The 21,655-nt window shown below is 44.1% G+C and overlaps 1 protein-coding gene across 2 annotated transcripts in view; it reads left to right on the top strand.

Annotated features, from left to right (window-relative positions):
* The window catches only part of SLCO3A1 (solute carrier organic anion transporter family member 3A1), a 298,287-nt gene that overhangs the window by 249,959 nt on the left and 26,673 nt on the right, over positions 1 to 21,655 (top strand). For both annotated transcript variants that reach the window (XM_081291314.1, XM_081291313.1), the window contains exons 5-7: positions 105 to 269; positions 5,388 to 5,586; positions 7,604 to 7,742. In XM_081291314.1, coding sequence (XP_081147440.1) covers positions 105 to 269; positions 5,388 to 5,586; positions 7,604 to 7,742 — 503 coding nt within the window. The remainder of the gene's footprint in view (positions 1 to 104; positions 270 to 5,387; positions 5,587 to 7,603; positions 7,743 to 21,655) is intronic.

Genomic DNA, 21,655 nt, shown 5'->3' with positions numbered 1-21,655 from the left:
GCTATGATAGAGATGGTCAAGAAGGAGCCTGTGGAGCAGGAAGTCCTAAGATGGGAGCTCTGTATGTGTGACCTTGACCTTCTGCTTTCTCTCACTCCCTGCAGTGATCCCTAAGGTCACCAAGCACCTGCTCTCTAACCCTGTGTTCACCTGCATCATCCTGGCTGCCTGCATGGAGATCGCGGTGGTGGCTGGTTTTGCTGCCTTCCTGGGGAAGTACCTGGAGCAGCAGTTTAACCTCACCACTTCTTCTGCCAACCAGCTGCTTGGTGAGTGTGCCCCCAGCCCCATCTCCTCCAGTCCTGTACATACTGCTCCAAGAATTTACTGAGACTCCATGAAGAGCCCAGCACTGGGCTAGGCCTATAGCAGCCCAGTATGCATGTGGTATCAGCACACAAGGAACTTCCAGGTTCGTTTTCAGTATAATATTTACCTTCCAGATGCAATTACTAAGATACCTAATAATGAAGGACAAAAATATAAATGTACATAGGAGGCCAAGAAGCAGATAGATTGGTATGAACTAGGAAAATATGAGGAAGATCTGATGAAGGAAGAAAGATAAATCTTGAAAGGTTAGCAGGTTTTCATAGAGAACAAGAATATTCTTGGCAGCATGAAACCCACAGTTAACAAAAAGAGAGCTTAGAAGGCATGCCTGTACCCATGCCAGACCCATGGCAGACATAACTAACGGATCATAGCACTTCTTCCCAAGATCAGACATAGCTTTATCATCCTTTCAGGGCAAACTCCAGGCATTGACTCCCAGTTGTTTGGAGTTGGCTTACTAAGAAAACCAACTTGCCTTTGTAAGATGCAGTATTACTTATGCAGGGTGAGAAATATGATCCCACAGCATGTCTTAGCTTGATTTTCATTTTGTGGAAATTTATTCTTTCCTGCTTCAAATGACCAGGAAGCTACAGTAGTTGAATTGATTAGCTTAGATGTCAATTAGTATTGGATGGAACAGAGACACAGAAGATGAGGGTGAGGGAAGAGTCAACCATGCGTTTGTGATGTGGACAGTCCTTGGCATCATTTGTGAAGACTGGAAACAGCAGGGAAGAATCAGATCTGTGGGGAGCATTACATATTTGGTCTTGGAGACGCTGGGTATGAGACATCGAGGTATGTCTAAGTGGAGGTTCTATATTTGGTTGGGGGCTCAAGAAAGGGATCTGGTTTAGTAACAGAGAATTATAGCAATACAATAGTATGTATTACATAGTAAAATTTAGTGTGGATGGCAGTTGAGGACATGAGAGTTGGATTTATATAGGGGAAATATGGAGAACTGCGAAAGAAATGGTGAAACCCCAACCTGAAGAATCTGTAGAGAAGTTTAAGGGACAGCATCCAAAAGAAATCCAGAGGGATTTCTTGTGGATCATGGGAGTTGAGGGAGAAATGATTTCAGTAAAGAAGCAAGATGGAGCCCAAATAAATGTCTCTGTGGGTGGGCTTTAACAATAAGGACATCTCATAGCCTGTGGCAGAGCTGTGTCCATGATGTGACAAAGGTGGAGCCCATCCTGTAGGGTGGAGAGCAGCCTAGGAGAGGGGATTCAGGGTATTGGAGTAGAGAGCAGAGTGGGTGTGGCTAGGACAGGAGAAACTGCAGCAGGGCTCTTGCAGAAGAGAAAAGGAAACTGGGTAGACATCCCTTGACAAGAGCCCTTGTATTCCCCTGCAAGGGCAGAAGAAGGACATGTGACTGAGGTTACTGAGAATGTATCAGTACAGCCAAGCATTGGAGGGGACTGTAGCCCCATGGCTTTTATTGTCTCTATTAAGTAGGAGTCAACATCTGTTAAGAGGAAAGGAAAGGTAAAGTCCTCTCATCTTCTCCCTTAAAATCTCCTGTCACTTCCTGAAATTGCCATAAACATGCAAAGGTGCTAACCATTGTGAGTTATAAGGGAAATGCATATTAGAACCATAAGGAGATGATTTGACACACCCAGCAGACTGATGGTGCCAAGTGTTGGTGAGGATGCAGAGCAACTGGAATTCTCTTGTCCTGCAGGTGTGAGTGCAAGGTGGCACTGCCACTTTGGAAATCTTTCTGGCGATACCTATTAAAGCTAAACATATGCCTGCACAGTGATCCATCGGTTTTGTTCCTGGGCTTCAGTCCAGCAGGAATGAGTGTTTAGGTCCACTCATTTATATATGCATACAGAACAATGTTCGAGCAGCTTTATGCATAATAACTCTGAACTGGAAACAGCCCAAATGTCTGTCAACAGCAGAATGGGTAAATAAATTATAGACTGTTCATCCAGTGGACTGCTACACAGCACGTGAAAGAAAGACGTTTGATATAGGCATCCATGGAGATGAAACTTGGAGTTGAAAGACGTCAGACACAAAAGGAGAACATATTTATAGGAATTAAAAAGAGGAATAGTTAATTAAGTTGAGAGAAGCCAAAATAATGCTGACCCTTGCAGGAAACTAACTAGGAAAGGCTGCTAGAAATATCCTCAGTTTGATCTGAGGGGTGGTTATAGAGGGTCTCAGGTACAGAAGTTCATCAGGCTGCTGATAAGCTTTGTGCAATCCACAGGACATAATATGTCTCGATTAAAAAAATAAAATAGACCACAGTGATGTGGCTGGATCACCCTCATCTGCCAGGAATCTGCTAAAGGAACACAACCTTATTTTTCTTCATTTTTACTGATAACTCTACCACGCACTGTTTCCTAAGTTTTGCTTCCACTTTAATTTTAGCAAAATGCAGTCACCCTTTTAATACCTGCCTGACAGAGAGAAGGTAAAATATACCTCTTTATAATTGAAGTTATACCTCCTTTTATTATCTCCAAGATCTCTCAGGTTTAGCCCTCCAGCACCCGAAGAGTTTATCTCCTATCTACTGATTTCTTTGCTGCTATTCCTTGTGTTTTGATTACATTGCACAGTTGCTTCGACTTTGGGAATGTATCCTCTTTTAGAACAGATGCCTAAGTTTTCTATCGACAAACGAATCGATAGACTTCAGGGCAGAAGGTCAAAAAAACAATTTCACCTCCTTGTGCCTGTTTGTCTCCCAGTGATTCTGCCGGTTAGAGCATTTTTTTGCAGGGGCACTTCTCCTGCACCCAGCAATCAGGCAGCCAGTACACAGGCCCTCTCACTGTACCCTGCCCCTGGCATCACTCCAGCCCTGGCATTGCCAGGAGAGCCAGCTGCAGGAGGAGCTGGCAGGAGGCACTTAGGGAGGCTCATTTAGGGAAATGTTCTATAGACGGCTCCTGCAAACCTGGAAGATGGGGCCCATGCATTTATCCCAGCATATTCAAGGCAGGGCTCTGGGCCACCCACAAAGTCATCCTCAAGGAGGGGCAGAGTTCAGAGAAGAGAAGCATGTATGATTGAGGGACTGATGGCATTGATTTATGAGTGAAGATAAAAAGGGCTTAATCTGCATAAGTTAACGTAATGAGGATGGAGTTTTGGTGGGGAAGTTCTGCTAGCTGCCTGGAGTGTTAAAGGCATGCGCACGCATCAGGGAGGGAGAGGGGAGGCTGATGATGGCTTGGAGAAAAGGTGCTAGAAGCAGGTTGCCATGGTTACCATCATCACCAGGTGACACCCCCATGGTCTCTGCTAGAGAAATGAGACAAAACCTAGGCCACTCTCTGGGCGTGGGCACATTGTCACTGATGCTCCTCACACAGATCCAAGCTTCTTACTAACTCACACATTCTGACAATGATACTTGAGTGTCCATCCTTGTGGGGCACTGTGTTAAGGCACTGGAGATCCAGGTGGTACTGGGAAGAACGAAAAATGTTCTAGACCTCCAAAAAGATCTAATTCTTTTTTTTAAATATTTATTCTTTAGGTGTAGTTGGACCTTTATTTTATTTACTTAGTTTTATGTGGTGCTGAGGATTGAACCCAGGGCCTCGCATGTGCCAGGCGAGTGCTCTACCGCTGAGCTACAACCCCAGCCCCAAAGATAAGAAGAAATAAGAAAACCAAAAATATATGAAACAACTTTAGACAGCAAGGAGAAGGATAAAAACTGTAAATAGAATTGGGTGGGAATAAAGTATCCCATGGTCAGGAGCAGGGTCCAGTCTAGAGAAGGTGATCTAAGCAAGCTGTTCTGAAGAGGACAGGTCCAGCTGAGGAAAGACACAGACAAGAGTGTCCAAGGAGGGGGAAATACAAGTACAAAGACTGGGAGACCTGAGCTCTTCAGCTCTTTCCAGGGAAAGAATGGAGGGAGAGTGGGCGTGATTGGGACTGGGATAGAGGCACACCAGACTACCTCAGGAAGATCATCATTTCTATATTAAGGGAGGGACACCAAGCACTGAGATGCCAAAAGCAGCAGATGACGGAGAGATATATGTTTGTTTTAAGTATGGCTTGTGCTATTTTCTTGCCGAGCTAAGCCTCTCTGATTATATTTTCTTACCCTAATATTAAAATTAATTTGCATTCTCTTAGCACATACCAGCTGGTTGATGTAGTCGATTGACCTAGAGGTCTGTTGATTGGCAAGGAGGAGGCAGCTTGAACTGGAAAATTGGCCGTGCATAATCTACGCGGTGGATAAATGACACATAGTAATTTAAAGCTGAACTGTAGATGAAATGAATCAGAACAGAGCAGAACCAAACAGGAGATTGGAACTCTGGATCCTTTGGTCCTCCTAAAATTCCATGGATCCCTGAGAATCAGAAAAAAACAGGCTTAGGTCCTGTGCCTTTGCAGATAACTTTGTGTATAAGAGAGAGGAAAGGAAAAAAAAAATATTCACCAATTACTCACCAAGAGCTACAAGACATATTGATTTGATTGATGCCACTTTCTAAAGAGTTGCAGAGCTGGTTAAAAGACTGTCTCTGCAGACTGATGAGTTCTGTGACCTTTGGGTCACGAAGCCTCTGCACTCTCATGCAGCCCTCCCTCATCACCTGATTCGAAGAGGAAGAGAAGATCTCCTAATCATCCTAAATCCACTTTGCACATCAACACACAGAGAGAGCATCACTGCTCCTTAGTATTTATTGTGTTGAAATGCACATCTGTGTTCCCCAATCTGTCTGACTTGTCTCTTGGTCGTCCCCATAGTAGCTAGCGTGTGATTCCCATGATGGTGCCCACTTGGCATGACACATACTTTCAGATTCATGATAACTGAGTTTTCCATGTCCATCTCCTTCTATTTTCCATGAGCTCTCTGGGTAGAAATGTGCCCCTTCATAAAGATTTGGGATATTACCAAGGCAGCGACAAAACAGTCTGGTCACAGGTGATTTGCAGGGCTCAGCCTTGGACCTGCTGTTCATCCTCTGTATGGACTGGCCTGTCCTTCCCAGTTCATCATGGTCCCCGCCACTCTGTGTTCCTTACAGGGATGACTGCAATTCCATGCGCCTGTCTGGGAATCTTCCTGGGTGGTCTCCTTGTGAAGAAGCTCAGCCTATCGGCCCTGGGAGCTATTCGGATGGCCATGCTTGTCAACCTGGTGTCCACGGCTTGCTACGTCTCCTTCCTCTTCCTGGGCTGTGACACGGGCCCTGTGGCTGGGGTTACTGTTCCCTATGGAAACAAGTGAGTATAAGAAATGTTGGTTCCACCCTGCCTGCTGCAGACCCAGGGCTCTCTTTCCACCATAATTCAATGGAGTCAGCTTGGTCCCTAGTGACCATGAGCAGAGAAATAAGGACACCTCTGCATCTTACTTCCCAGATAAAGGATCACTGTGTCCCTCTGGGTTAAGAGGGCAGACTGTTCCACCAATAGCCAGGAGAGCCCCAGGGAGAAAAGCAGTCATTCACTCTACAGAGTACTCAATTATTTCTGGCATTTGACTTTTAAGAATGTGAAGATAGAAAATATAAAATACATTTTATTTCAAAATTGAACTGAAAATGAAAGATAGAATTGATTTCAATAATTCTTTAAACTATCAGGAGCTATCATTCGGCTGTAATTATAGTAATCACAGGGTCTGGCCCCTGGTAGGTATTTATAAATATCAGAGAGAGGCAGGAAAGAGAGAGAGAATGAGAATGGGCAGGAAGTTATCTAGTTCTTATGGGGCCACTTTCCTTATAGTCTAGTTAATATCCCTGGCTTTGGACCAGAATCCCATTAGGATCACCCTTTGAGGGAATGATGAGCAGTTCTTACTTAAATATTTGGTATCAACATCTGTCCCCTTCCTACATGGGACTCTGGCACTGATGCTGCAGCATGGCTGGCCGACAGGTCTTGGTGCCTTTCTCTCCACAGCCAGACTCCTCTCCCAGGCAAGCCACCAGGCCCTTTCCTGTAGTTAAACCAGAAGATGCAGTAGATCAGGGCTTATCTTGAATCCCAAAAGGGTGAGGAAGAGAAATGGGAGGACAGAGCAGAGGTAGCTAGCCATAGATAATTGCAGAGCCTAGGCACCATGCTTCCCCTCCGCCCCTTTGCCATCACCACCAGGTGGCCTCTTCCAACCCCTCTGCAGCCCCCAGCTCCTTCCTGTACAAAAATGTACTTTCTGGTTTGCACTTGCTATGAGAAACAGCCCTTTCGGTGGATAGCTCAATGTGCAAGTAGATTTCAGTGATTACAAGCTCCAGGTCTTATTCTAATGACATTATCTTTGTGTTTAAAAAAAAAAAAAAGTGAAAACTTGTGGTCACACTGCCTCAGTCCTAATCCCTCCTTTCCCATTTATGTACATTTCATCAAATGACTTAACCTGGCTGTGCCTCAGTTTCCTTCTCTCTAAAGCCTGTGGGGGTTACACTGAGAATAAGTGAAATCATACATGGGACACCTTCAGCAGAGCATGACACAAAAACTCAAATAGCACCACCATCATCTTCAGTGTTCCGATGTGCTCTGAGCCTTGGGACAGAACTGACAGTAATGGGGCTGAAGAAAAGACACTTCCTCTCTTAAGGGTCTGAAAAGACGCAACCTGCTCTCCCTTTTTTCTCTTTCTTCAGAGTACTTGCTCTGGATAACTGTGCCATTAATGAAACAAAGGAAAATTAAAATATCTTAGTGTTATTTTCCCTGGGATATTCTGTCCAGGAGACAGACAATAATTTTTGAAGCCAGTCTAGTTGTAGCAGTATTGGTGGAGACTTCCTTTCTGCTGGGGAAGAACAAAACAGAGATGAGGACCAACCCAAAGAGCTAAAAGAAGTTAAATGTCTAGCTGTGCAGACATCATTATTGTTCTGGGAAGGGGGTGAGCTAAGGCTGCTGTAATCAGGAGAGGTATTGTGGACGGTGTAGCCCTGAGCTGAGTCCCAGCTGCCACTAGCCCATGGACACATGTGATGGGAATGTTTTCTCCTCCTGGCTTCCTGAGAGGAGCTGGAGCTGGACTCTGTTGCTACCCAGCCAGATGCCCATCCTGCACCCTGTGTAGCTCTCAACAGTGGTTCTGGGCTGGTCCTTGCAGGACAAGAAGGGCTAGATGGGAAGAGGAAGAGGATGCAGATGCCAGGGGAAACTTCCATAAGCAAGAGTGACTCACACAGCAGTGGGCAGACCCTGTCAGTGGGGGCATCCCGTCACAAATCGACTTGTTGTGAATGGGTGCCATTTGTCCTCTCTCTTGCAGCTCAGCTCGTGGCTCTGCCCTGGATCCCTATTCACCCTGCAATAAGAACTGCGAATGCCAAACCGACTCCTTCACTCCAGTGTGTGGGGCAGACGGCATCACCTACCTGTCGGCCTGCTTTGCGGGCTGCAACAGCACGGTAAGGGAGAGCTCCTGATGGAGGGGAGAGGGCAGGGGCTCAGAGAGCCAGAGGAGCTTCCTATCTGAGATCAGGGATAGGAGCAGCCACTCCAGGTGTTCCACATATGCTGTTCTCCTTTACTGTGGCTTTTTCTGAGCCTCTGCCCTGCTGCAGTGAAGGATCCTCCATCAGAAGGATGAGAAGAGAAACCAGCTCTCAGACCTTCTTGCTAACTCAAGTGGGTTTCCAAGAAGCTTCACAGAGCACCTGAGAGTAAGACTTCAAAGCAAGCCGTGCATTTCAAAGCCAGAAGAAAAGACTGTGGCTTGAGGCCCTGGCAAAGGGAGTCAGTGAAATAGGCTGTCTGCAGATGTAGTGAGCTCTCCATCACCAGAAGTATGTAAAGAAAGAACCGAAAAACATTTGTCAGGGAAAACCTCTTCCAGACCTGACTTTAGTTCAACCTCTTCTCCACTTAAGTTTCTTTTGCCTTTTTCTTCCCAATTAGATGTTTCCTACCTTTTCTATCTTCCCACCAGTTTTTCTTTTTTTCTTTTTCCTTCTCAGTGTGAATCTAACAGTTGGCTGTCAGCCTGAAGACTTCCACATTCACTGCACTAAAACACGATATGCTATGTGACTGGCCACACAGTCGTGTTGATCCCATCTTCCAGATGTCTCTGGCACCTGCCCTTCTGTACCCACATGCTGTCCGGGTGCAGGCCCTTCACATGTCTTGCTTGGACCGTGTGGACTCCCAGGATGGCCTCCTCTGCTCTGTCTTATACACTGCGGCTGGAAGGATTTTTCTCAGCCTGCAGATGAGTTTTCAAAGTGCTCTATTCTGTCAGGGCTGGGCACTGAGCCTGGTTCTTATGTGTCTTCCCGAAGGGATTCTGCACTTCCCTTCTGTTTGTGATACTCAGCTTCCTCCATACAACATTTTTGGTACTTCTCCTCTAGTTGGACAACTCCTACTTGCCCCTCAATACCCTATTCAAATTCCCCTCTTTAGAGACAGCCCCTTTTCTCTTTGGAGTTCTCATCTTGTGGCACCTGTTCTTTCCTGGAGGCTCTTCTGCAGTGATATACTAGAAGTGCCATTGTCTCTGATCTTTAGGTTCCTTGAGAAGGGCCATCATCACCCAGGTGTGCATTGGAAATGCCTATACAATGCACAGGTGGTGAGGAAAACACGAAGGCCAAGTGGCTGCTTTTGCAGAACTCAGAGCTGAAATCACTCCTTCCCTCCCCCTCCCACATCCTGTGTCTTCCAAGAGCAGCAATCTCTCCCAAAGAAGAAAAATGGATCATTTATTTTCATTTTCAAAGATTCCGTTTCTTCCTTGCTTTTAACATTTAGATTCCTGGCCAGCTATTAACATTTTCTATAGAGAAAATAAATCACCATGGGGTGGGGGCTGCAGGGGTCGGGGGAGGAACTGATTTTTAAATTAGATGACAAAGCATTTTCTTTATATGACTGGAAATAAGTATTAAAAAAGGATCAGGGCCTTGAGAATGGTTAAAGTAAAAACACAAGCTATTATTTTTCATAGCAACAATTTCATTAACATTTTAATATCCAAAGAGTTCTATAATAAATCAGCATCAGTTATTGTCCTTTTTAAAGAATTAAATCGACTCAGTGTAGCCTGAGACCAAACAAGTCTTTATTTCAGGGACCGCACTCACCAAAAATCGTCTTAAAAGTTGTGTTTGCCCTGATCTTGCATGGACGAGAGGATTATTGAGTAAAAGCCTCACGGGGACCATGGCTGCTTCCAGCTGCTGAAACAGCAGAGCTGTGGAATGCAATTAGGAGATGGCAGGCTCCTCTGCTCACCTCTGGACATGTCATTTATTCCCCAGACACTTGCCTTTCATTCACGTTTTTGGAGGCCTCCCACTGTCTGCTGTGCAAGGCAGGGAGCTGGTTTCTAGGCAATTGCAAGGTGAGGAAAACACCAGGTCCCCGGGCTGGGGTGGCAGTCAGGGCACCCTTTCCCCCTCATGGAGACACATCTCTACATGCCTTGGCTTCCAACGGGTGGATGAGGGATTTGGGGGACACAGAGCCATGTTTCTCCTGGAAAGGGGTCCTTGCCATAGTCTTGCCTTAAAAATAATCACAATCATAAAACTTTCCATAGTGGCTGGCTTCATAGGCAGACTGTTCCAGGCCAGGTAACAGGGCCTTTCATGTGTCACTCATGGCCCATGGCAGCTTGGCCCAGAGTCAAAGGAATCTCAGGATGACATCCAAAAATGAGCAAAAAGCAATTTGAATCTTTTAAATCTCAGCTGCAGTATTTTGAAAAAATGCCCAAAGTGGTAGATTATATTCCTGGTACATTAGCTCCCATCTTCTCCCCCTCCCTCCCCTCCTTTTTCTTTCTTGGTTTCTGAGCTCTTAAGGAGACTCCGCTGCAAGAGAAAGGCTTCCTGGTCTCCCATACCCCTTGGCCCTTTCCACATTGGTTCTCTCACTGTCCCCTAGGAGGTCTCCACTTTTCCGGGGGTGGACCCAGCCACACTCCCCTAGATTTCATTAGTCCTTGTCCCCAGCCCTCCATCCTGTCTATGTGATTTCATTCATTCCCACCTTGGGAAGTCTGACTCCTTTTTTAGTTTCTTCCTATATATGAGGCCAGTCACCCACCAAGGTCACACACTAGAAAGTGGTAGAACACAGTTTTCTCCATGCCACACCTGGTGTCTTTCTCTGCATTCTGGGACTCCCCCCTTTTAGGATCCTCTTCTTTATTCTCCCTTAAAACAACCTCTACATACATGCTGTCCACAATCAGGGCAGTCAGCCTCCACCTGGCCCTGGCTACTCTTTCAGGCTTAACCTCCCTTCTGCCTTTTAAAGAAGCACTTGCTAAGTGGAACTGCTTCAAGCCCCCCCCACACACACACACACCACGCTCTCCCTTTCCCCCAGGATCTTTGCATGTGCTATTCCTTACACCCACAGGAATCCTCCCTGTCTGGGCCCTGTTTTATTCACTGGGGCTTGCCCTCTGCCAGGACACCTCCTACCTCATCATCTTTTCCAAGTCTGTGTTGGTGCTCTTGCTGCTGACTGTCCCTATACCTGTTCTCACCTTGCAAGGCTCCTACCCCACCTGTCCTACAGGCTGATTTGCTGCAATGTATCCCTCACTAAGCTCCAAGAATGGGGACTCTGTTGTGGACCCTTGCATTCCTAGTACCAGCAGCGCTCTGGACCAAGGTCTCAGACTTCCTAACTGTCCAGCTGGAGCCCCATGCTGACCTGAGAGAGGTGACAGGTGACAACAACACTGTACACAGCCCGAAGGCAGATGGATTGGATGGTACCAGTGTCCAGACTAACAGCTTTATCCTTTCTCATTTCTTCCCACCTTATAGCTTCCATCAAGACTTGTTAAGAATTTCCCGTAAGGGGAATAGCTGGGTCAAATGGTGGTTCCATTCCCATCTTTCCCAGGAATCTCCATACTGCTTTCCAAATTGGCTGCACCAATTTGCAGTCCCACCAACAATGTACAGGTGTACCCTTTTCCCCACATCCTCGCCAGCACTTGTCGTTGTTTGACTTCATAATGGCTGCCAATCTTACTGGAGTGAGATGATATCTTAGGGTGGTTTTGATTTGCATTTCTCTGACTGCTAGAGATGGTGAGCATTTTTTCATGTACTTGTTGATTGTATGTCCTCCTCTGAGAAGTGTCTGTTCAGGTCCTTGGCCCATTTATTGATTGGGTTATTTGTTATCTTATTGTCTAATTTTTTGAGTTCTTTGTATACTCTGGATATTAGGGCTCTATCTGAAGTGTGAGGAGTAAAGATTTGTTCCCATGATGTAGGCTCCCTATTTACCTCTCTTATTGTTTCTTTTGCTGAGAAAAAACTTTTTAGTTTGAGCAAGTCCCATTTGTTGATTCTAGATATTAAAGACCTAAAAAGAGCATGCTACAGGGACACTGCTACATCGATGTTCATAGCAGCACAATTCACAATAGCAAGACTGTGGAAGCAACCTAGATGCCCTTCAATAGACGAATGGATAAAAAAAATGTGGCATTTATACACAATGGAGTATTACTCTGCATTAAAAAATGACAAAATTATAGAATTTGGAGGGAAATGGATGGCATTAGAGCAGATTATGCTAAGTGAAGCTAGCCAATCCCTAAAAAACAAATGCCAAATGTCTTCTTTGATATAAGGAGAGTAACTAAGAACAGAGTAGGGAAGAAGAGCATGAGAAGATGACTAACATTAAACAGGGATGAGAGGTGGGAGGGAAAGGGAGAGAGAAGGGAAATTGCTTGGAAATGGAAGGAGACCCTTAGGGTTATACAAAATTACATACAAGAGGAAGCGAGGGGAAAGGGAAAAAATAATACAAGGGGGAGAAATGAATTACAGTAGGGGGGTAGAGAGAGAAGAGAGGAGGGGAGGGGAGGGGAGGGGGGATAGTAGAGGATAGGAAAGGCAGCAGAATACAACAGACATGAGTATGTCAGTATGTAAATCAGTGGATGTGTAACCGATGTGATGCTGCAATCTGTATACGGGGTAAAAATGGGAGTTCATAACCCACTTGAATCAAAGTGTGAAATATGATATATCAAGAACTATGTAATGTTTTGAACAACCAATAAAAAAAAAGAAAGAAAGAAAAAAAAAAGAAAGAATTTCCCGTAACTAGATTAGATGTGAATAGGTCAATCAAATAATTCTGATTGTCGGGAAATCTGGTCAGCATTAGCATTTTCTTTATATTAGTTTTCCCTTCCTACCTTGGTTAAGATTTTTTTTTGTTGTTGTTGTTGTTGGTTTTAATTTTCTTCTTTCATATCTTCTTGAGTGATAGCAATAAAAGTTTCCAGGACCACATTTAATATACGATTTCTAATTCTGCTCATTGCATATGACCAGGAAGGGTGACAAAAAGATTGCAAGTTAATTTTGCAAGCTTCCTTTGGCATGAATATATTGTCCAGATTGTTTCCATACCTTTCACTTTCAGAAGTAATTATTCCAACAGAAAGCGTGTTAGTTCGCTGCTGACTGACTGCTGGGAGTTGTATCCTTTTGATGTACTGAATAATTGACTTAAAAAAAAAAAGCTTATATCAGCCACCAATAGAATGTGGAAAGTCAATAGGAGTTCAGCACAGCAGTTTGTAGGGTACTAATGATAGATGACTAATCCATCCCCCAGCCAGGCAACAAATATTTATTGAGTGCTTGTTTTAGCAAAGTGCCAACTAGGTCCTATGCAGGGAGGAGGATGACTCCACTCTGCCAGAACACAGGGGACTCACCATTCTATATTGCAGGTGTCAGTTCTGGCTACGTGTTAGATTCTTATGGGAGCTTTTAAAATGGGAGGCTCTGCTCAGAGATTCTGCGTTCCTTGTATTGGAATAAGACCCTAGCATCAGTACTTTTTTCAAGCCCTCCCCAGTATTTTAGACTTGTAACCCAGCTTGGAAACCACTGTTCTAATCCACAGTTGCTCAACCTTGGTATTATTGACATTTGGGGTCTGATCGTTCTTTGCCATGGGAGGCTGCCCTATGAACTCACTATAGGATCTTCGGCAGCATCCCTGAACTCTACCTTCCAGATGCTCCCCTGAAGACTTCCAAGTTCTTCTGACAGTCACAGATGTCTCAAGATATTGCTGGGTGTCTCTGAGAAGCATGATCATCCCCTCTTTAAGTTACTGCTCTAAAAGTAGGAATGAGACAAGTTCTGAAATTCTTATCTTTCTAGAAACAGGTGGAGCCCTGAGCTACCCCTGAATAATCATCCTTCAGTCTTCTTTTCCTTCTCATTGTGTTAGCCTACAACAGAACCCGGTCTGGAGAGTCAACCATGCCCACCTATCACAGTACAAGGGGCATGTACTTCATATCTGCCCTAAAGATCTGTGGTTCTGGACTTATGGTGCCTCTGAGAAAGTTGGAAGATAGCCAATGGGTCCTTTGCCCACGTAGGGCAGTGGTTGGAGGAGCTGAGAAGTGACTGGTCCCTTGGGCAAGACATGTGCTGTACACTTAGCTGCAGTCTGCATCACCAGCTGCCCCTACCTCCCAACCACGTTTCTTATTTATAATGTTTCCAGTCTAGCCCCAAAGGCTTAGGGCTTATGAAACCCTCTCACATAGCCTGGCCCCATGTGTCCAGAACTGACTTAAGTGTGTGCAACATTTCAGAAGGGCTTTGTGAATACTCTGAAGTCACACCCTATCAGGACACCTGATGCACTGCAGGCCCTGTCCTGGGAAGCATAGCTGTAGAGGTAAATAACGTAAGGAGCCCATGTTGATGATAAAACGAGGTATAACACATTCATGGAGTTACATTCAAGGGGCACCCAAAAGTGACACTCAGCCTGGCTTTACAATATAGCTATGGTAAAAGAACACAGTATAAAACAGTGCATAGAGCATGGAAGAAAAATCTTTCAGTAAGGAAAAAGGAAAATCTAAATATACGTCTATCTTTGCATTGAAGAAACATTGGACAGGTACATAGCCAACTGCTTATAGATGGCTACCTCTGGTTAGAAACTAATTTTTTTTTTTATTTCAGATGTTCTATGTGTCAGAATTCTCTAAAATTGATCATGCATTATTTTTCCAATAAAGAAAGGCTTTTTTGTTTTTAAAAAGTACCATTGAAGGACAGGTGGTCACATTGACATAGAGAAGATAGTAGCTAGATAGTGAACTTGTGGGGTTCTGTCTGTTAGGGTAGAAATTGGTTTGGGTAAGGTGGACCCACAAAGGAGGGAATGGACATTTTCCCCAGGACCAGGCCTTCCTCATAAAGAGTAAGCAGGGACTTTCCTGGTGTCCAGGCCTCTAAGGACATTGCCACATGGATTGTGGATCAACGGGGACATGGAGGTTTGAACCTCATGGTATAGGTGGAATTTGAAGTCGGGAGAAACAGTGGTGGAGCCCACTGTTCATTCTGAGCCACAGTCCAGCCCTTCACCTTTCTGTGCTCTGAGGTGGCTGGAGAGAGTGAGCCTTTCTGCCCCTCAGGGTCCCTTCCCCCTGCCCCTCTGATCCTTAAGCTCTGACAAGATGTGCTCCTGCTCGTGGGCTATAGGTTAGGAGTGAAAGGTGAACTGAAGTCTTACTTTTATCTCAGAATTTTTCTCCCTGGCCATGATACTGCAGCCAGTGACCTACGAAGGAAGAAGAGAATGTACTTCTTGTGGTTTTTCAGTAACCTCTCTGCCTCAAGTGGGCAGTCACTCATGTTCTTTGTGACGGTATCTGAGGTCTTTGCCTAGAAATGCCATCTTGGGCTGGGCCAATGAGGTGATGCATTCCAAGCTACAACGACAGTAACAAATGCCAGGGGAAAGTCTGAGGAGCTTCCGTGAATCATGAAAGAATCCAGAAATAACACATGGGAGCATAACATCGTTCTCAGGAAGATACCCCACTCTGTTGGGGTGATGTCACCACTCCTTTGCCACTCAGAGATTAGGTTGGCAAGTATACAAAAGAGCAAAGATCTTCCAGTCAAGAAACAGCACGGAGTGGCCTGTGTCAGCACTGCTGTGGCGGGCTCCCCTCCTGGACGCCAGGACCGGGCCTGGCAGTTAGTAGAAATCATCTCTTCTACCTGGTAACTCAGCGCTGTACAGGAGGACAAGGACAGTGCTCCGGAACATCGAGGGTGACCCCTGACCTTTCAGGTGTTTACAGCACACTGTGACAAATAGCATCCATCCCCACCCTACCATCCCCTTAGAAAAGGATGCTTGCAACCCAGCAGTTCATTTTATGTGCACCGTTACTAGGAATTGATCCATCAGTATTGAATGTGGGGGAACAAAACTAAAACAACTTTATTTGTCAGTGTTTTTGAAACACTGCTGGTATGTATCTTGTTCTTATAATATGAGCTGTCAAAATAATGTGCTTACAAATTTCCTTCATCAATAGAAAACAAATCCAATATTCCAGAGAATAATTTTTCTATATTTATGGTCTCTAGCTGTCTTGTAATTATTTATCCCCATCATTGCATGTGAATAGAGCCATTTCACAATTTACATTAATGATTGGATGTGGAACATGAGTACAGTTTTAAGTGGCGTGCTCTTCTTTCATGGATTTCATTTTTTAGTGTTACAGAATTTTTATTTTTTTAATATTTATTTTTTAGTTGTAGTTGGACACAACACCTTTATTTTGTTTATTTTATTTTTATGTGGTGCTGAGGATCGTACCCGGGACCTCAAATGTTCTAGGCAAGTACTCTATTGCTGAGCCACAACCCCAGCCCCTTAATTTTTTAATAAAGCATTTACATGTTTCAAAATTTCAAAAATGTGTAAGAAGGAGAAAATGACTCTCCCTTCCACCTTTGTCCCCCGTTCAATGACCCATCAACATACCAAGTAGACAATTCCCATCACAGGTTAAGTATCCCTTATTTGAAAGCCCTTTTTTGGAAATTTCGGATTTAGGATTTTTTTTTTCAGATTTTGGAATATTTTTATATGCATAATGAGATATGAATAAAATATACATAACAAAAAAGACACATCTTAGCTGCAGAGGGCTGGAAGGGATGCTAAATATACTGCCGTGCACCCATGTTTTGACTGCAACCCATCACCTGAGGTTAAGTATGGAATTTTCCACTTGTGACATCATATCAGCCCTCAAAAAATTTCAGAGTTTGGAACATTTTGGATTCTTAGATATTCTTGTCTGACACTGACCAGCAGACGTCTTCACTGGTCATATGCTGTTCTCTAACTTCTCTTCTGGAATTAACCCAACTGATGCCTCGTTTCTGTAGTTGATTTTGGGTTTTCCTATCTTTATCTATTCAGGCTGCTATAAAATACTATAAACTAGGGCAAGGGGGGCTTGCAAACAACAGGAACTTATTTCTCCCAGTTCTGGAGGCTGGGAAGTCCAAGATCCAGGCGTTGTCAGACTGAACATGTAGTGTGGGCGCATTTCCTGGTTCTTCTCACTGCATCACATGGTGGAAGGGGAAAGTCACTTCTCCAGGTTTCTTTTATAAGAGCACAAATCCCATTCATGAGGGCTCTGCCCCTGTGACCTGATCACCTCCCACAAGCCTCACTCCCAGCTTCCATCACCTTGGTGATTAGGTTTCAACACAAATTTTGGAAGGACACAATCATGCATTGGACACAGACCACAGCACTGTTCTTGCTCAGATTTGCTTAGACCCCCTCCCCAGCTCTGCTCTCCTTGGTCTTGGCTGCAAACCCATGGCAGTTTAACCCTGCTGTTTCCTCACTCCATTCATGGGACATCAGCTAAATGCTACATTTAGCTCATCTAGACAGGGCTGTGCAATCATTGTGCCAGCCATACTCAAGAGATAAAGACATCTCATTTATCTAATTCCATTAGGGGCATGATCCTGGATTAAATCCAGAGTGGATCCATTTCAGAAGGGGTTTTCTACTTCTTGGATCAGGCAGTTTCCCCTTTGGGGGTAAATGTGATGTTATTGAGCCATAGCCTAGTAATGGGACCAAATTAGACTGTATGGAGGTACCAATTACTCATTACTTGTTAAGCCAAGCAGAGCTCACCAGTCACATGGTTTGTTCAGAGTTTGGGCTTGATCACTGAGTTCCAGCACCCACATCATATTCCTTAGTGCTCCTGAGAGGCTGAGTCAGAACCCAGCTCCTGAGTACTTGGTCAAACACAACTATAGCTGCCCAGAGGGGCCTGCTCCCTGTGCATACCTAACCATCTGAGCCCATGGTATTCTCAGAACATAATCAGTTCCTGTCATTTATCATATTCTAAGTATGCCTCACATACTGCCCTCGTTCAAACCCTCCTGGTTGCTGCAGTAGCCTCTGATTGCTGGGTGGGAAGAGATTTGTGACTGGGGTATGTGTATCTGCTAGAGTTCGGCCAAGAAACTAATATCCACATATGCTATGAAAAGATAGGGTTTAATAAGGAATTAGAGCTTATGTGAACCTGGAGAATCTGGGGGATTAGGGTCTGGAAGAAGTGAGATGAATTAGCAGAGGTGGGCAAATTGGAGCTTGTGAAAAAGCCCAGGAAGCTGTAACCATGTGGCTACTCAGCAGGCCTGGAAAGGGCTGCTCAGGAGAGATCTTGGGAACCAGCTTGCTTGAGGTGAGCATGGAGACTGCTGGTACACTGCAGGGCATGCCAGGAGAGACTGGTACCTTCAGCCCTGTGCCTGACCCCACAGCCTTTGCAGAGTAGTAGCCTCTGTTTCACTTTGTAGAGGAGATAAAATGATCCTCTCTCTTCAGCCTTCAAATTTCTCAGCCAAGACAGATGTGTGTGACAAAGGCAGATTTAACAAGAAAAGAACAGATTTACATATACCTCGTGGTTATGGTTGGATATCCAGGAAATGAATGAATCTCAAAGATGTGGCTTTGAATTTTGGCTTTAGTTCCATTGTCCACTAAAACAAACCTATGGGGAAGGCCAGTTATGGGGAGGTGGCCAGGAAGAGCCAGTGGTCAGTGAGGGAAGTTTTGTTTTTGCAGGTGTGGGTTGATGCCTTCTCCATGGAAGAGTCTGATGACTTTGTCATCTTTCTCTTCCTGGTACAGAGGAGATGCCCCAGTAGACAGAGATTTTGAAGCCACTGCAATGGTGTATGCCTATATCCCAGCTGCTCGGGAGGCTGAGGCAGAAGAATCACTTGAGCTCAGGAGTTCAAGGCCAACTTTATTTAAAAACAGAAAAAACAAAACACAAGATCTAGTTCCATCTAGTTCCATCCCTATTATCTAGTTCCATTCCTATTAGTAGCTTCAACCAACCACAGAACATATTTGGAGAAAATACTGTGTTGGTACTAAACATGTACTAAAAACATGTTCTTTAAAGCATTTATGTTGTATTAGGTATTATAAGTTTCCTAGAGATTATTTAAAGTATATGGGAGGACATATAGAGAGGTTTTATATAACCTCATGTTTTGGTATCTGCAGGGGGTCTGGAAACCAATCTTTCTTGGCTATCAAGGGATGGAATTCTTTCCTGAAGTAGTCATTTTTCTGTTGTCAGAGCTTCTTCTATGTCTACATTTTTTCTCAAAAATCAGTTCAAAATGATCCTTTTATGCTAAAAGAGGCATATCCTGGGGTGGCATATTCTGATCTGCAGCTCCTACCTTCTAAATCTTGCCTTGTTCCCCTCTCCTGTCCAGCTCTCCTCAAGTGGGAAAGGAAACTGTGGGGAATAGTACCCAGCCTTACATGGGAGAGTGGTGCCACACGCACAGTACAGACCCAGCCCGACACCTCCTCATGCTCAAGTGTCAGGAAGGGACATATCCAATGGCCTAGGAGGGATCTGGGCTGCAGTTTATGTTCACAGGAGTCCTGAGCAGGTAAAGATGGCACAGCACGTAAAGGACAGCCAGGGAAAGGGCGCAGGGTGGGAAGGGAGAAAAGCCAGACCAGGGCTCTGAGCTGCTCCAGCAGTTTAGGATGGGGAAGGGGAGAAGGTGCCAGCAAGGATGGATGGATGAAGAATGGAAAAGTTGAAGGGTTGGGAGACAAGAGTGTGGAGCTCCAGGGAGGGTGGAATGGGTGGCGGGGTCCCAGGATACAGAGCCCACTGGGGAACTTAGCATGGTCAGATTCATGTGTGTAGGGACAGAAGCCAGTTGGAGTAAGCTGAGAGCAGGGCGGACGAGAAAGTGCAGCCATGTGTCTTAACAGCTGGGAAAGCCTGGCTGTGCCATTGGTGGAGACAGGTTCTAGTTCTTACCCCTGGGGAGGGGGAGGGGTAGCATTTTAAGTTATATTTGCTTCCTGATAAAGGCAGAGGCAAATTCATTCAGATGTGTTCTTTTAAAATTATTTTTAATACATACACAAATTAACAAGTTTCACTGTGACTTGACATACATACTACATGGATCACATTCACCCTCCCTTCTACTGTCTTTTGCCCTCCCCTCCCCCTGCCCCCCTTTCCTTCCCTTCTCTTCCCTAAAAGGTCCTCTTCTACCTTGAGGTCATCTTTGGTTTTGTTTTTTAAGCTTCCACATATGAAAGCATGTGTATTTGTCATTCAGTGTCTGGCTTATTTCACTTATTTCTTCCTCTGGTTCCATCCCCTTCACTGCAAGTAACAGGCTTCCATTTTTCTTTATGGCTGAGTAATATTTCAATGAGTATATATGCATTCGCCTGTTGTTTTTTTAATCCAGTTACCTGTTGATGGGCTGATTCCATGTCCTAGCTGTTGTGAATAATGCTTGCGTTAAACATGGATATGCAGTTGTCTCTTTTGTATGCTGACTTCACTTCCTTACTGTGCATATCCAAAAATGGTATAGATGGATCATAGGGTAATTCTACTTTTCATTTTTTGAGGACCCTTCATACTGTTTTCCATAGTGGCCATATTAATTTATGTCCCTACCAACAGTGTCTAAGGATTTCTTTCTCTCTCTACATCTTTGCCAGCAAAGATATATATAAAATATATATATATATATATAAAATATAGACTAGGGTGAGGAATGAAACAGAGCCTCAGTGTATTTTTGATTTGCAGTTTCATGGCTACTGATATAAAGCATTTTCTCATAAATTTATTGGCCATTTGTATTTCTTTTGAGAAGTGTCTGTTTAGATCTTTTGCCCATTTCTGATCGCATTACTTGTTCCTTTGATGTTAAGTTTTTGGAGTTCTTTTATAGATTCTCAATATCCATCTTCTGTCAGATGAATAACTGGCAAAGATTTTCTCCCATTCTGTAGTTGTGTCTTCATTCTGTTGCTTGTTTGCTTCATATAATCCATTTAATACCTTCATGGATTCTTGCTTTTGTTTCCTTAGCTACTGGAGTACTATTCAGGATATTGTTGCCTCTGCCAATATCTTGAAGTGTTTCCCCCATTTTCTTCAGGTAGTTTCAAAGTTTCAGGTCTTAGATCCATTTTTTTGAGTTGATTTTTTTGAATGGGGTGAGAGATAGAGGTTCAGTTTCAATCCTCCGCATGTGGATATCCAGTTTTTTCAGCACCATTTAATAAGCTGTCTTTTCTTTGATTTGTGTTTTTGGCACCTTGGTCAGGAATCAATTGGCTATAGATGCGTGGACTTATTCTGGGTACTCTATTTGGTTCTGTTGGTCTGTGTGCTGATACCATGCCGTTTTGGTTACCATATCTCTGCTGTAGGTTTGAAATCAGATGCTGTGATGGCTATAGGATTGGTCTTTTTGTTCCATGTTGCTGTAGCTATTCAGAGTCTTGTCCTTCCACATAAACCATAGGATTTTTTTCTCATTCTGTAAAAAAAAAAAAAAAAATCATGGGTATTTTGATGGGAATTGCATTGAATCTATAGATTGCTTGGGGTAAAGTGCCATGTTTTTAAAATATTTTTTAATTGTAGGTAGACACAATATCTTTATTTTTATGTGGTGTTAAAGATGGAACCCAGTGCCTCACACTTGAAGGCAAGCGCTCTACCACTGAGCCACAGCCCTGAAAGGCCATTTTAACAATATTAATTCTTCCACTCTATGAACATGGGAGGTCTTTCACCTTATAGTGGCTTTGGTTTCTTATGATTGTCATTGTAGATACAGGTCTTTTTTTTTTTTTTTTTTTTTTTGAGACTACTGTGAATGGGATTGCTTTCCTGATTACTTTCTCAGCAAATTCATTATTGGTGAGCAGAAAAACTCCTGAATTTTTTTTTAATGGTACTGGGGATGGAACCAGGGGGAGACTCTACCACTGAAACACATTCCCATCCCTTTTCTATTTTTTTATATAGAGACAGGTTCTAAGTTTCAGAGGCTGACCCCGAAGTTGAATGCTTCTGCCCCAGCTTCCCAAATCCCTGGGATTCTGGGTGGGTGCTACCATGCTGGGCTAGCTAGCT

Source organism: Spermophilus citellus (assembly GCF_964194105.1).
Source record: "Spermophilus citellus genome assembly, chromosome: 4".
Lineage (NCBI taxonomy): Eukaryota > Metazoa > Chordata > Mammalia > Rodentia > Sciuridae > Spermophilus > Spermophilus citellus.
The sequence above is the reverse complement of the archived record's forward strand: the minus strand, read 5'-3'. Positions and strand labels throughout refer to the sequence as shown.